At 43.3% G+C, this 16,645-nt stretch overlaps 1 protein-coding gene across 3 annotated transcripts in view; it reads right to left on the bottom strand.

Annotated features, from left to right (window-relative positions):
* The window catches only part of erbb4b (erb-b2 receptor tyrosine kinase 4b), a 362,141-nt gene that overhangs the window by 196,999 nt on the left and 148,497 nt on the right, over positions 1–16,645 (bottom strand). For all 3 annotated transcript variants that reach the window (XM_030428316.1, XM_030428318.1, XM_030428317.1), the window contains exon 2: positions 5,764–5,915. In XM_030428316.1, coding sequence (XP_030284176.1) covers positions 5,764–5,915 — 152 coding nt within the window. The remainder of the gene's footprint in view (positions 1–5,763; positions 5,916–16,645) is intronic.

The following is a 16,645-nucleotide window of genomic DNA, read 5'->3' as shown; positions in this document are numbered from 1 at the left end:
AACAAGCTACGTAGCTCGACTGCAACATTGTACGGCCATATGCGCTTTTGCGAGTATTACTATAACTGCCGCCAACTTAGCCTTGTGGTAAAAACATGGAATGAAACATATATCAAGCAGGGGTCCTTACTTGTCCAGCAGAAAAGCCCCTAACTCTGCATCTCCTTACAGATCCCACAGCTCCCTCCACCTCTGAAATGACGCTCCGATATTTATCCTTGTCTTCTTTCTGGCTCAGTGCAATTCTTTCTTTTTTCACCGCTTTTTTCATCAGTCTTCTTATTTCTTCTCTTTGACGTGGGCAATGGTTGGGCATTCTTCAGCTCTGTTGTCGTTGTCTGTTCTCTGCCATTGTTTACAGTTTTGGCTTGAACGTATCTGACCTGGTACGCCTGCGTGAGGGAGGGGAGCTGGCAGCAGCGTATGCACGAGAGTGACTGACACATCTCAGACACTCTCTTTGGCTCTGGTTGGTTGTGTTGATCCGGGAGCGGTGGATTTTTGCAAATCAAATTACAGCCACTGGGTGGAGCCGCAGACAGTGGATTTTTACACAGTTGACCTGTATCTTATTCTACTGTCAGATCATAATGACAATTTTAGCAAATATAGCAACAATATAGTTACAGATTAAAGCTTTAAGTAAGCAGACATTTTAATCTCTAGTCACCCTCCTGTTCCTGCTCACTGGTGCTCGACAGTGGTATCCATTCGGTATGTGTCACTATGAGAGGCCTTTTTTTTTAACAAGCAAAGGGTCAAGGGAACACTTCACAAAAGTGTCACAGAGGACCACATTAACAGACCACCACTCCAACAAGCCTCCTTTAGAATATAGGCGTTATGGTGTCAGCCAAGAACAATGAATCGATATAAATACAAAGGCCTGCACAGCGCTCTTCATTCCTGCAATAAGTACCTCCTTATATATATTTTAGGCTATCTTTTGTTGTGTTTACTGTTTTAGTTGTTTGCCTCAGGATATAAGCTGTAGTTGTGTAGTACTAGACTCTATTATATCTAAAGGAACTAGATTTTTTCTCGATCAATACCTTATGACTTTGGGGGGGAAAAAAGACAGGAAATAAAGCAAGCATATTGTGAGGCATAACATTTTAAAGAAAATAAAAGAAGTCGTTTTCTAAATGCAACACAAGGCGTTTGCTGCCCGGATCCTCAGCTTCATCTTTGTTTTCTGTGGTGCTCCTCTTGCACTATTAACACAAGGCCTGCTGGAAATTTTTAACATTATTTGTAAATGATAATTCCGTCATTCACTCGCGACCACGGGGACAGAGCTGGGGAGTCAGTGAATGGCGCTAGGCTGAGAGGCAATCTGATCACCACATTAATATTGAGGGGAAAATTACATGTTTACTAATAGCTGCATTGGCAAGACAAACAATCTAATCTGGCTGTGTGGCTGTGAGTTCCTACTGAGACTGGGAAGAGGGGAGGAGAGGGAAAAATTAATATTTCATAATCACAGATCCCGTTTATGAGTGCGCGGGAGAAAGCGACGAGAGGGAAAAAGAGAGAGCGTGTGTTTGCTTTTCCTCTGTGTCCCAATCAGAAAAAAAACTAAAATAAAAAAAAACAAAAACGTCTCAATATGTTGAGCGGGTCATTTCGATTTGGCAATGTGCGCGCATTCAATTTGCAAATGTATGTTCTGCTTATAATGTGAGAGAAAGGGTTCAAAGGATATATGGATTTAGGAGTGATTTAAACTGCGAGAATGTGTGGGTAGAGCCCTGCAAACCCCGGCTCGTAGGTTTTGAATGTGCATATCAGAGGAGTAGGGAGAAAGCCTCAGTGCTGGAATGCAGTTATTAATCACAGTGCGAGCGTTGATTCATCTGTCGTTAAGGCAGTTTGGAAGATGGACTCTATTTACTGCTAAAGCTGTTTGAGGGGCTTTGGGAGGCAGCCATCAATCTCTTGGCTATCTTGAAAAGAAGGAGCCCAATGCACAGGCATCAGTTTCCATCACCTCCCAGAGACAGGTTGTGTGGTAAGCTTCCGCACAATGGTTCTTTTTCTTCTTCACTCCTTCCCCTCCTCCTCCACCTCAAGGTGAAGTTTTTCTCCCTCCCCGGGGAACTGTGTTATTAATGTGCTTTATCATAATAATAAAAATATCCCCCTAAAAATACACGCTGCACCCTGCCCTCTTGCTCCCTTGCTGTTTGGCACCCTGTGTTCTTAATTAGCATCTTCAATTAGCCCATGTTAATTGCCAACTGCGGAGAGGTGGAGGAACTTGGCAAGTTGGCGCCACAGGGAGCCCTTTTATAAAAAAAAAAAAAAAAAAAAAAAGAGTGGTGGCATAACATAGAAGCAGGCAGGTAAAGGGGGGGATTTCAGTCGGAGGCGTCTTTCACCTTAACCTGTGAAGAATTGCTTTTGTGTAATATTAGCTTGTATGGATGAGACCTTGTTAAAAGCGAGCAAAAAAACAAAAAAACAACAACTTTGAGTGTGAATGTAAAGCAAAAATTTGGTTCTGTGCAACTGAACAACAATCACACTTGGTTATTGAACTGCATCTCCATCTTTCTTCATCTGAGTCAGTGGGGCCTATTACCTCTGCAGGGGTCTAATGGTAGCACATTACCATCCATCGCTCCCTCTTTCCTAATATTATCTTGTTTTTGTTTTGCGTGGCAGGGGGTATTGTCAGTTTCTCTCTGCAGAACACTTAACGACTCTGTTTTATTTTACTGCTTTGATCAATCTTGATCTCCATTCAAAGTAAATACACAAGAGGACATGGGCTGTTCCATTGCTTTTTACCTGATGCAAACAAATTGTTTTTGTCATAGCAACTTGAAATCATTGCTATAAGGAGGCATGATATGAAAACGCAGCATGCATTGCTGGTGGGCCGCCTTCTTTGCAAAGCCTCCGTAGCCATTCAACAGCAATACCGGCCCATTAATGTAGTCAGCACTTTGGCATAACACCAGGGGAGCTCCCCAGCCCCCCAGATAGATTGGAATCAATTGGAGTTGGATGGCGTTAGCAGTGCGGAGCACTTTATGAATGGACTGGGGTGATGTTCTTCAGAAGTGGAGGGCCAACAAAGGTCAACAGTAACAGCTGATTTTACACAAAAAAACAGCCTTTTTTCTCTTTAAATTTCACTACAGTAACTTGTCTTGCCTCCGTTTGACCTCTTGCTCATTACCACATTATTACTGCTCTGGACCCTGAGGGGCTTGGAAATTTCATCACCTGACACTTTGTTTGTGTGTGAATGTTTGTGTCCATGACGTCAAAATGGAAATGAGCAGCTCCCTCACCCAAACAACATATACTTCCTCAGCATCAGAGCCTCCTCTCAGTCAGTTACTACGTCATCATCAGCCCATTTCACCTGCCTAAATGTTCCGTCTGGTTGGCAAAATATTGATTTCAGAAAATGCGTGCATCTAGCGTTACTCACAGCAGTAGAGGTTCAGTCTACCCTGGGATAGATCATCAATTAGTTGCCAGCCTCTAGCAATAAACCAAAAAGTGCATAATTCATGCCAAATCGAATTATACCCCTGACTCCAACCTCTCTTGGCCTGCTCAATGGGTTTCAATGAAAAAGTGTGATTCCTGCACACATTTTTTTCCACCTCTGCATTAATTTATTATTAAAGGTTGACCCTCGGTCATAAAGACCTTTCCAGGGAATGACTTGGTCTCATTTTTGGGGGGGATTTGATTCCCTGCACCATTAAAAAAGCAAGCAATGTGCATGTTAGCTTTAAATCTATTCAACAGACCTACCATCAAACCACCTGGCTCCAATGCTGGCCATTCCCTGCAGCAGTGCATCAGCCAGACTGTGGAAGGTAACCCCAGAGTCTTTGGTGAATCAATACAATTGTCTATAGGGCACAAGAGGTGTCACTTGGGTGTATTTTCCATGGCCAAATCTGTGACCTGTTGCGCCGGATGATTAGTTACACGGAAACAGGGCAGTCAAAAAATCCATCATGTCTACGACAGGCCAACGTCAACCATAAGACCAGCCGCGGAAGACAAGAGTCAAGAGAAGTGCAAGAACATCTTATCTTCTGCCAATGAAGAAATATTCTCTGGTTCTGATTCAGCTAAGGTATATCTGAATCTATGCCAGCATCAAACAAACAGTCGCTTCTTTCATTTGTTGTGACAGCTTAACCACACCCGTAGATGCCCATATTTCCTTATAGGATGCTGACTGAACACAAGGGCAAAACTTGAATCCCAGAGACATGGATTTGTAAGATCACATGAGAAAGCAACTCCAGCTTGGTCCAATGTTAAGTGTTTTGTTGAGTTAATGACCAAATTATTTGTAGCTCAACTTAGGGGAACGGTGTCAAGCACAGCATTGTCAGTATTTTCTATTTAAACATGTATTTATGTGGATATTCACATCGATATAAGCAAATGTAAACAACACATTTTGTAAAAAAAATTAAATATTGTGAAAATATTAGACAATAATTGTCGAAAAAAAAGGCCCAAATGAATTGTTTCTTTTATTAAAAGTTGGGCCCCTCCAAAGACAAATGTAGCTGATGAACCCCCGATTTACTTCATTCAACTGCTGCTAATAGAGAAAGCTAGACATGCTGTTTAAATGTACCTCTCCCAGAGACCCTGAATCAGTTGCTCATATTTTCAGTTTAGAAATAAGAGGATTTTAAAAACTGCTTATTAGTATTTGAACATTTTATGAAAGGTAGGAATTGATGTCCAATGCCACTGCACTTTTTCCTTCTCCGCCTGTGAATCATGTTTCATCAAAAAGGAGATAAGCCAGATCATGCTATTTGGATTCTGATTATTCTTTGCTTCAGACCGCAGTGGTATGAGCATTCAATCAGTTAGACTCTCTGTTAGACGAGAGGAAGTCTGATTACCCCTGATAGGGAAAAAAACTTTCCTCACTTCTTATCAATGGCTATGTGGACACTAATCTGGCTGCTGATTGGTTGAGAAGGATCTGAGCAGAGGACATTCAAGGTCAAATGAGAAGACACCGATGCGAAAGTTCACAGACTTGAGTTTTCACTCAGACTATTTAGACAGTTACTTTCATACACAATACATGATCTGGATGTTTGTTGGGTACACTTGAAATGTGTGTTTACATGCCTGTCAAGCAAATGTATAAGAGATAGCAATGTTCAAATATTTCCAACTTGAGGAAGATGTTGATGAAGGTTCTCAGTCATCCAGGTCATGGTAATTCTAAGTGCTGCATCGCAGGCAACTGGACTTGTCCATGCCATGTTACAGCACTCAGAAACACTTGAGAAAGTTGTGTTTTAATCAACATGGTAATGGTTCAGCCTTTGTAGAATAACTGGCAAGGTTAAACTAAATTCAGTAAATTACCTTTTCAGCTATCAGGAGGTGCAATGATGGCACTGATTAAGGATGTCAAATAATGTCAATATAACGGAAGGATTAATTGATTATTTGTTCATTGCCTTTAATAGTTATACACATACATCTAAGATCTGTCTGCTTGATGCAAAACCAGCCAGAAGAGACAACTAGATATGTCCAAACAGAAACCGTAGGTGGATATAGCCCCATCCAAACCAAGCAAGTGTTTTACCTGAAACTGACATGTAACTTCAGCTTTTTACATAAGTAGTGCACATTGAATCACCCCATTTTAGGTACCAAACAGGAAGCAAAATTAACATATTTACCACCAGCCACATGGTTAGCAAATATCATGTACGTGGCTATAATGTTTTGTGTCCTTACTCTGAGGAAGGTGAGGTCCCGGCTGCGGTCAATGCTTGTGATCTCAAGGTTGCCCATGACGACTTCGCAGTTCTCGTAGTACTTCCTCAGGGTCCGGTACTGCTGCTCCAGGTCCGACAGCGTGCTCAGCTTGTTCTCTGTGCCGGCACATACTAGAGAAATAATCAACAGAGACATAAGCATGTGTTAAGACAGTTATTTTAGATAAAGCCGGACTGGGTTAAAGGTCCGGTTTGTCAGACAGCTGATTGACCCAAAGTGTCAGTAGTTGATGACTTGGATGAGACTTAACAGTCAACTATCTTACAAACTGAACCTTTCAGAAAGCAGTCACACAGATAATCTCCCACTTTGTTTTCCAACAGATTTTACTGAGTAAATAGCTTGAACTTTGACCATAAATGTTGCAGTACTGGTCACTTTGATAAGGTCCGAAGGTACCAACAAGAATAGTACATACATTCCAAATGTGGCTTCATTGTACAAACTAAAAACGGGCAACTGCATTATGGAAACAGAGATTTGATACACAATATGTGTGTACCAGACTCGTGGCGCACCAACATATGACATGCATGGACACTGAGCCGCAGCACCTGCTCAGTGGGCCTGGTCATGTAAGACTAGGAAGTCACTGGACCCCAGTGCACCCCGAGCCCACCTCACATCACCCCTCGGGGGCACACGAATCACACGAGTGCTCTTTAGCGGCTAGCTGTGCTGCTCACTTGACAAGTAATTAGACAGACCCGATTCCACCCATCCAACACCTTGCCCCTCTCGGATGACGAAACTAGCCATCTGCCCAATCAGCTGTTGCAGTGCTCAGTCTGGCGTGAAGCTCACACACAGATACAAAGAGACACAGAGCAAGAAAAAGAATGCACATAATCCCAAAGTCTTAGCTTCTTAGCATACAAACCAAAACAATAGCGAGCAACCCCTGGACCTTTTCACTTGTTTCTGATTGAGATTTCGTGGAAGCCTTCATTGATTTTCAGCAACCCTCTTTTTGACTTAAACCACAAGCCACCTTCTCCGCTTTACATGCCCTTGCTGTTTTTTTCCGGTGTATTTTGTAAAGCTGCTGAATTGCTGCCAACTCATAGACACACTGACATTTGTTCTTTTGAAGCATTATAATTTGGTTTCATTTGTATTGCCACAGCGGTGTGGTTTCTCCTGCCTGCACCCTCTTGATGACAGAGGCGCCATCAGCGCGACAGAGGGGTGGCAGGTCCTTCCCTGGGTCTTGTCACACTGTCACCCTTGAGCTGTTACCTCTCTCTCCGAACACCTCTACCCTGAGAGATCTTCACTGACGCTTTGCATTTTAATCCAAGATCCCTTACACATGCTATACTGTGCTCTCTGTTCAATATAACCTAAATGTTTGCAATCTACCCTCTTGGCTAGCAATAAACTAGGCCAAACTAATTTACCCTTTTTTCCTCCACACGGGCAAAATCTTTCAATTCTATTTCCTATTTACTCCCAACAGTTACACCGCAGATACATGCGGGAGACGGAGGAATTCGGCCTCAGGGTAACACGGGCTATAAAGACAAATGGGATTGTGTTTAAACACTTCCACATCTAAGCAGATATTAGATAAGTGGAACTACCCCGATGTGGCCGCACAAGCCAGCGGTGATTAGCTAGGTTGCACATAGCATAACGTGCTGCTCAGGAATGATATATGGCAGACCTGGGTGTTTTCAATAACAGTTAGCGTGGGCTTGAGGGGAGCGACGTGGAGGGTAGGTGGGGGGGGTCATAAAGTGAGGATAGGTGTAATAAACTGTTATTGCACCCTTGGGGCAGGGCGCCGAGATCAGAGGAAAGGGACATTGTGGCGTGTGATGTGTGGGTGAAATTTACTTTTTTTTTTTTTAAACCCACTTGCTTCCTCGAGCATGCCTTCAGTGAGCCAGCTAACTTTTGAAACCTCACCGGATATGTGAAATCTACACATTTTTTATTTTTATTTTTATTTTTTCCACATGCGATTTCTAATGAAACACTATGAAATCCTATAGCGCTGCGTGAGCCTGAGATGGTGCTGACTGCCAAGTGAACCACAACAAAACCATCTGTGCTGTGTGGAGGGTATATAAAGGAGGTGTGAACTGTTGCAGGTTTACCGCAAAAGCTTGGCGATTCCGGCTGGTGATATGTCTGCATGGATGTGCACGTATGTGTGGGCATGCTGTAGATGATAGACCTTAGGATGTATTCCCCCCCCCCACATGCTCAATGTGTTACATCTCAGCCTGGGTATCACCGTGAAGGTTGTATAAAGCACAGTCTCTGTCCTTTATATTGGTGTTATCTGCCTACCCAGGACGGTATGCTCTAAGACAGCGAGTCATCATTGACTGTTTAACATACTGCCTATGATGCAGGAACAGACTGCGAAAACAGATGAATCTTCATATTGTTTTAAAACTTACTACTGTTCTATAAAAGAGAATCCATCTTATCTGTTTGATGGATTTCACTCCCCGGCACACTTAAAGTAGAGAATTCAAATGAGATTCAGTCCCTCTGTTCCACATATCGTATCTCTGCCCCTGTGAGTAAATTGATTTAATTTGTTTGCGGGGAATTTCTTCTCAGGAGTGATGGATTGGGGCGATGAATCATAATAATTCAGGATTTTTCCAATACATGCAATTAATGAAAAGATTATGAGCCGATGAGGCAAAAAGCGTGTCTGGACGGCTTAATTTTTGTGGTCCAGAGATGAATTAACAGATTTTCTTTCTCCAAGGGGTTCGGACATCGACAACGTGCTTGTGAGCAGCCTTATCTCATCTCATCACCATCTCAACATCTTTTTTTAACTGATTGCACGATTGCAATGTAAGAATATGGGATCTTGGGGCTTAGCCTACCTTTTTTGCGCTGCACGGACTGTAGGGATTAGCGTGGTAGCGTGGACTCTGGTTCAACAAACTATGTTCTTACACAAAGCTTAACATGAGCACATCTCCACTTATGACCTGGCTGATCTGGCATCACAATAGTACGTGCTAAGTCATTGACCTTTTATCTGTCACGCAGTTTTTATGTTACATAGTTGCTTTGCATATCCATTTCACTTATTTTCTCAAAACAGCTTATTTTGTCATCATTTTAACCTGGTCGCACTTCTGCCTGTAATTTACATTAGATGTTACCGACCATACCTGCAGCTGCACAGGCCTATATCATTTTTGCCATGGATCTATGCAGATATTCATATATTTCACACCTAGAAAAGAAACCAACGTATGGCTTCTGTCTTCAGTCGGAAGGGCACTGTGTTCATTCCTGGGTAAAGTCCCTCTGCATAGTCACTGGTGTTTTTCGCCTCCAGCTCAGATCACCAGGGAAGGAAAACACAACACTTTAATTTTGACCGTCGCTGAAGTCAAGGGTGTTTGCGTGTTAATTTTCCTTCCTTCTCTGTTGGGACCGTGCTCTAACATCTGCTTTTTTCTCTTATCAAAGCATAAAAATGAGATTACTCTAGGCTGTACAGTTAACAAATACTGCTGTCAAAATCAAGCATTCAAGTTGTCATGCCAAGATAGATAGATAGATAGATAGATAGATAGATAGATAGATAGATATGCTTTTCCTGTAAATTTGAAGTCTACCTGTGTGACAGCGGAGAGCCATACTTTCCCCATATCCTCTGAGAATATATAAAGAGACTCACTCTCTCCTCTCCATCCATCTATCCTTCTCTCACAAATCGGTTGCAAACTTTCTGACGGACAGATGGGTTCATAGCCGCCTTTAAATGGCTTCCATGCAGCCCCACGTGTGTCTCCCCCAGACAACCACCAGACGAGACCAGTGTGCATCCATCACTGTCTGCCGCACAATCATAGTGTCACAGTGGGCTATAGAGGGAATGCAAACAGCGAGCTCTTTGCATAAAAACAAATAGCTGTTTATATGTTTGGCAAAGAGACTTAAAAAGGCCCCCGAGTCACATTTTCATCAATTTTAATTTCATAAATATCCTCATCAAGATTGCACCGGTGCTGCACTGCTGTGGTTTCCTGCTCCTTGGCCAATTCATTTCATAGGTGGTGCACACAACAACTTCATCAATAGTGCCTTGTGCAATTATTGAATGTCTATAAAGCCGGCGAGTCTCTGAGGTTTATAGGCTCCTGCCAGGGAAGCCGGCGAAAGGTCATCCCAATAGCCAGTAACTGACTGAATTAAATAAAGTTGCAAATGTCACTTCCATAAGTAAACACTGTCGATAGCTGAGCTTGCCTAACGTGCCTTGAATAAACAGGAGGACCTTGTAGAAGTTGAACTCGAACATTGCCTCGCACAGGACGGAAAAAACTGCATTTTCCAGTCAGGCACGGTGCATATAAAAAGAGCCACATCTGAGTTCTGAGCTGTCCTTTGTCCCCTAACGTCCCCCAGATGAGCTTTGCTGGCTAAGTATGAGTTACAAGCCACTGCTTTTGATGGCAATCATTGCACAGATTATTGTCCATCTGCTGAGCGGCTTAATAAGCATCAGAAACAATAACTACACAAGTGTTCGTGATGACAGCACAGTCCAGTAGCGCTAACCTCTCGCTGCCCTCTGAGCTCTGGTCACCTACCAACAATGCTGGCGCTGTCTCCATATGGTCGACCATAAATTAGCATTCATTCTGGTGCGCACAGCCCAAACACCTGCAGCCTGCAGCCCGAACCTGACTACACTGCATGTATCTGACACATTACAAATTTAACTAATAAGTGCTCCATGGGTGTGAGTAGTGCATTTGGTGTAATGGCTGCAAATAGAGCTGATATATGCTGTGTCTCAATTCAGGGTCTGCATCCTTCAGAGGATGCATTTGAAGGCCAACTACATCACAACGCCACGCTGTCCCAATTTGAAGGCTCCTCCACATGCAGCCCACAAATGCGGCCTTCTTTTCCCTCTTTCTGGAGGATGCACCGCTACTTTCCTTCGTGGCCTCACATATCCCAAGATTTAACATTTAACAACGGTTGCCGCAGTTAACAAGGTCTCCCCGAAGGACTCGCCTTCGAAGAACACAAAGGCCGGGTCCTTCGAAGGATGCAGACCCTGAATTGAGACACAGCAACAGAGTGAGACTAAAAATGCTTCTTAAAATTGCCAGGTAGCCATCAGAGCATGTGAGCAGAGCTGAGCGGCGAGAATTTCCGCTCCCCGCTTACGTGGGTGTTCGCTCCTTCGCTCCATCGCTCAAAGTCATACCAGACAGCTCCACTCAAAGACCGCTCTCCGCTCACCTAAAATTTAATTCGCTCCATGCTCGCTCAAATTTAAAAGAGGGAGCAATTCCTGACGTTGCACCTATATGACCTGCAGGGTTCTCCCCAGACGGTGGAACAGCGGCGCTGCACCGCTATACTCATTTTCAATGTTAGCTGCTTTATAGCGGGTGTTAGTGGGCTGCCGGGGTCTTCTCGTAAAAAAAGCGCTCCCCCCCGGCTGACGGTGCGCCTGCCTGCTTGCTTTTCGAAATATTTTTACAAACTCCATCTCTCAATGAATGACCTCCTTGAAGGCACACGTGAGTCCGTGTGGACTTGTGCATGCCCTAGACTCGTTGAGAGCGGTATCGGAGCGGAACTGGAGCGAAACGGAACCATCGCTCTGGCCTTTGGATTAAAACCCGCTCTGCGCTCCAACTATATTTTGCACGCTCCACTCCCCGCTCGCTCCGCTCTCCGCTCCGCTCCGCGCTCCGCTCACATGCCCTGGTAGCCATAAACACAACAGGGAAGCGAAAGAAACCTTAATAAACTAAGTAAACAATATCAGGTTTGTAAATATGAACTCACTTTCCCTCTGTCATTCACATTTACTATACAGCTGTGGACAAAGTAATACCAGAGATTTTCAATTTCAACTGTAAGAACACACTACCAACACATGTAAGACACAGACATTATAGAGTCTGTTGGGGCAAAAACTTCCAGGGGCAGGCCCCTCCAACCACCCTCCATCATCATCATGTTAGAAATTATCTAAACTACAACTGCAAATGTAAAAAAATCCAAACCTTTTTTTTTTTTTTTTGTTAACTTTTTAATGGATACATTAAGAATAGAATTAAGAATAGAAAAGAGTAGAATTTTCAAATATAAATGTCAACAATGTAAATAAATAATAACAACTAATTTCAGCATCGTCACTGTAAATAACCCACATCATAAGACCATTGATCACCACCAACACAACATAACACATCACTGCTGTGTGCAGTAATGTGCCTCGATGGGAGCTTAAAATGGGTTAATGTGGCGATATGAGTGGCCATCAGGGGCCCCTTTTCCCAAATTTCTTTGGGGGGCCCCGAACATTAGCGGGTTGACTTCTCCTGATGTTGCGCCTCTGAAAATATATGCATAGGTACCCTGTGGGAGGTGTGTAAACCTTCCATTACACCATTGTATTGAGCGGAATTGCATTACGTAACTTATTCACCTCTCATTTATTCGTACGCTTTCTGATGTATCAGGTGTGACACAGTGCTCAGTGATACCTTAGCTTTAAACGAAAAAGCCTCGTCTTCTAGCAAAACAGAAGGAGTGCGTTCGTTAACCATTATAAAAAGCTCAATAATATGTAATAAAAGTGTAACATTTATTCTATTTTTAAATCCCTGATAAGAAGTTTGAAGAGAACATTTCTCCGGATGTTGTGGCCGAACTGAAGCTGGAACTTCATTTACTTCTTTATTTGAACATATTTTCTGACTCAGTGGTCCAGCGAGTCACATTTCTGTCAGGAGAAAGCACTGAGCACTGGGCAGTCCAATGCCTAAAAGGTATGGAGGTTGCGCCCCATCCATTTATTCTCTCTCTCAACCCTGCTCTCTGTATCTTTGTAGGATTTGGTCTCCAGACAAGAAAAATCCCTCCGAGTCTCAGGGGAGTGATTGGCTGACACTGACACATACCTCATTACCCCAAATCCTCAAGCTGCTTCTTCTTGACTGAATGCGCTGCTGACAGTAGGTCTAGACACTGACCAGTATAAATGTGTGTGTCTGAATGTGCACGCATGACCCCTTGGTTTTCTGCTTACCTCCGTAGAACACAAGTAAACAATTCAGTATGAACTATTGTTCTTATAAATGTACTAAATTGGTTTTGGATGATTGAACTGGAGCCCAATTTGAATGAGTCTCAGTTCACATTAAACATTTGCAAACAGTTGTTCAGTGTGTCTTTTTCGATGCATACTCATTCTTCTATGAAGGGGACAGACTTGACGTGGGAGACACTTCGACAATGGTGAGACAAGCTGGGATTGCATCCGTGACGTGGTTTTTATCTGCAGAAATCTAAACCGATCAGCCAACAAACTGAGCCGCTTGATTCTTCCTCCTTTTCGTCGTTTCAAGTAGTTTCGCACGTCGCCATTGCAACTCGTTAGGTAGAATTGCAGAACATACAGCTTGGCGGCGATGAGTGATGGAGCTGTTTTCTAAGCGAAGATTTTGTGTTGTTTATACAGGGAAGATTAGAGCGCAACTAAGACGCTTTGAATGAGCACATTTAGGAAAAGAGGCAAAGACGATGATAACTGTGGTAATCAGTGTTTCGTCAGAGTTTGACTGGATCATAGACAGGAAACAAATCAAGCACAGTTCTGAGCACACGCTCCTGTGATCAGTGGCGGCTGTGGGCATATGAACTCATGGTGACACAAGTAGGAGCAGTCACTAAAATACAGGTACACTATTTTGTTTTTGGAGAAGGAATACAAACTCAGAATAACTACAATATTAATGAGGTAAAAACACAAAACTGAAATTGTCATCTTTTCCATAACTGATAAACAAGCTGTTCAAAGAGGAAAATAAGGTCCCAGAGCACTGTTTGAAACTAGAAAGGTGGTGGGGTCCGCCACATATAAATAAGATACTGTTTTACTTTACTTTCAGATCTCAGTTCCCCTTTTTTTCTACCACTATATAACTGAAAAGACTCAAATGAAGACAGCAGAAGAAGGGATTTCACTGTCGGGCTGAGCTGATTGGAAGAGGAGGGGCAGAGCGTTTCAAATTTATGCGTATTAAGCATTTTCTCTCGACTCAATAGGACAATCGTCCCTGAGCGCGAGTGCATGACCACCAGCTGCTGATAGCCCCGCCATAACGCCAATTAAGCTTCAACCATTGGAGGGCAAAATGAACTGGGTTAAGTCAGATGCTGACAATAAGACACACAATTTATGATGCATTTCAAAGATAAATCGCACCAAAAGCACCTTGATCGTTTTCTCCAGGGCCCTCATTACAGAGAAGGATTATTTTTAGGTGATAGAATCGGCTGCTGCTCCAGCAAACACTGAATTCCGGACCGTACTTTAACGTTTATGTGGTTTTCAGAGCTGTGTTTTAGTGTGAGGTGGATGATCATTGAATCTGTTTAACCCGCTCTACAATGGGCCGGATCTTTTCCTCTCAACAAAAAAAAAAAAAAAGCAGGTGTGCGACACGTTCGGCTTGTTGAGCAGAGAGGGAACTGTTGACCCCTCTTGTCATGCAGCTGTATTCTCTCTCTCTCCTCCTGAAATTTCACTGCAACAATATTTTGATTCGATCGTGCCAGGAAAGGGTCCCTGATTAAGTCTGAGATGCCAGCTGGTTCCCTCACTTAGACTTCTCGAGCTCGAGAGCTCTTAGAGCTCAGCCAGCTACAGCGAGGAGCTCGCAGCTGACTCTGATGGTGCTGCAGACAGTGTGAACGCAGCAAGATAAATGGTGGAACAGGGTTATTAGTACATTATGCTCTGGCTAGCTTTTACTGAAAACATGTTTGGATTTCATTTGCCACAATGATTAAGTTTGTGCTGTGTACTGAACCTGTTTTTAGTCGGCGTGTGTGTTTGTGTGTGCAGGCAAACAGTAAATGCACATGTGTGTTCAAGGCTATATGTGTGATTACTGTGTTTCATGGCAAAACACCTGACTTTTTCCTTGAGCTTCGGGCAGAGGCATGCCAAATATTGTTTATTTTTTTTTAGTTTTCCCACCGAGGCAGTGCCTTTGCTCCTGCCATCTCAGAACCTTCCTGCTAACACAAGACGGGTGAAATTTATGCTCTTTATATGCTAATAGTGGAAACAGTAAACCCCCGAGGTGGTTCATATCCCCGATAGTCCGCTAAAGAGAGAAGGGAGATGGGCTGAGCAATGGGGTCAAATGAACAGCTCGCATCCGAAAATTGGTGCGCATACTTGCGTGTGTGTGTGTGACTGTGTCAGATGTGTGCGAAGGGGAGAGAGAGACAGAGAGAGAGCGAGAAAGAGAGAGTACTCGGGTGTATGTGCGCGTCGCTGTCGGTGGCCTTGAGCTATTCTGTTTCTGGCGACATGCTGACGAAACCGCGCTGGACCTCAGGGGGTGATCAGTAAAACACACACACACACACGCCATGATGCCATTAGAGATAACATTTGGTTTATTGTGATTTAGACTCACACGGGCACCCACATAAATCACGGGACAGCATGCCTTTTATCTGCAGACAGCGGAGACTGATAAATGAAAGAAAGTAACATTCAACAGTACGACTACACGCACAAACACACACACACACTGAACATAAAATCTGAGGTTATGTTTTCACTTTTCACCTGTGTCCGTTTGTCTTTTTGTTGGTTTGTTGGTTTGTCAGCAGGATTACACAAAAACTACTGAGCTGATTTCCACAAGACTTGGCTGAAGGATGTGTCTCGGTTCAGAATAGACCCCATTAACTTGAGGTGTGGAATCCAGACAAAGGGAGGGATCCAGGAATTTGTTCTCACATTCTTTGATACTGTGAGATTTAGGTGGCTGGTATCTATGATTGAGTACAAAATGGGGCTATTGGGCACTGGTGGAAGTACGCATCCTGCCATTGTAGTTATTTTGGATTTTCTTTTATTTATTTTTTTTTAAATAAGGCAATATGACTTTACATGGAAAAAAATAAATAATTAAATCCAGCACATTGGTGGCAAAGAATGTCAAATGTCAAATGCAGATGGTGTCATTTCCTAACAGAAACTATGGGAGAATTGACGCCGCGCAGACTAACTGATGATGGAATATTACATAGACAACCTTTTAACATCTGACTCCACATTAGTCTCCTCTCATTTCCTGTCAGGTTTGACCCCCATTTCTCCATCTCTCCTCAATTTTGATCCCTTTTTCCATTCTCACATGTCGTGTGCAACTTCCTTTTACATTCTCAACCGTTCCCACTGCGGTATAAATCACATCAGTTCAGTGGGTCAGATACTCACCGCGGGTAGGACTCTATGATATAACACATTAGGTATTCTGTTTCTGTCCTTTTCGGGAGCTATTTGTCTTCATAAAGCAACAAAAAAGTCACTGAGGGAGAGGCTGCTAGCATATTCACCAGGTAAAAAAAACGGTGATATGATGATTAAACTTATATTGTATTGTACAACTGTATCCAACTGTACAACTGTATAAAGTCAACCCAGCTACACCCGCTTTCCCGAAACAATACCGTGCTTAGCATTCATGCACATGCTCGCAGTCTCTCATTCGTGGGCTATATCTTCTATTGCTGGACACTGAGCAGCTCCACTGGGGCAGTTGTGTGTAAAGCACACTGCTGCCTGAAAGGCTCCTCAAGGGTAGTTGTTGAAGAGTGGGAGAGTGTAGCTTATATACTTTCCTCACAAGCCCTCTTCCAGCAGGTCTGAGGATAGGTAAAACTGACCACCCCCCCCTTGCCTCTGGGCTTCCACCACGTTTCTCTTAACCCCTTTCCATCCCTTTCGCTTTTTCCATCTGTCCCTCTCAATTTGGGCCCAGGTGTTGGAATCCATTTAGCTCCCATTCTTGGA

Source organism: Sparus aurata, chromosome 9 (assembly GCF_900880675.1).
Source record: "Sparus aurata chromosome 9, fSpaAur1.1, whole genome shotgun sequence".
Lineage (NCBI taxonomy): Eukaryota > Metazoa > Chordata > Actinopteri > Spariformes > Sparidae > Sparus > Sparus aurata.
The sequence above is the reverse complement of the archived record's forward strand: the minus strand, read 5'-3'. Positions and strand labels throughout refer to the sequence as shown.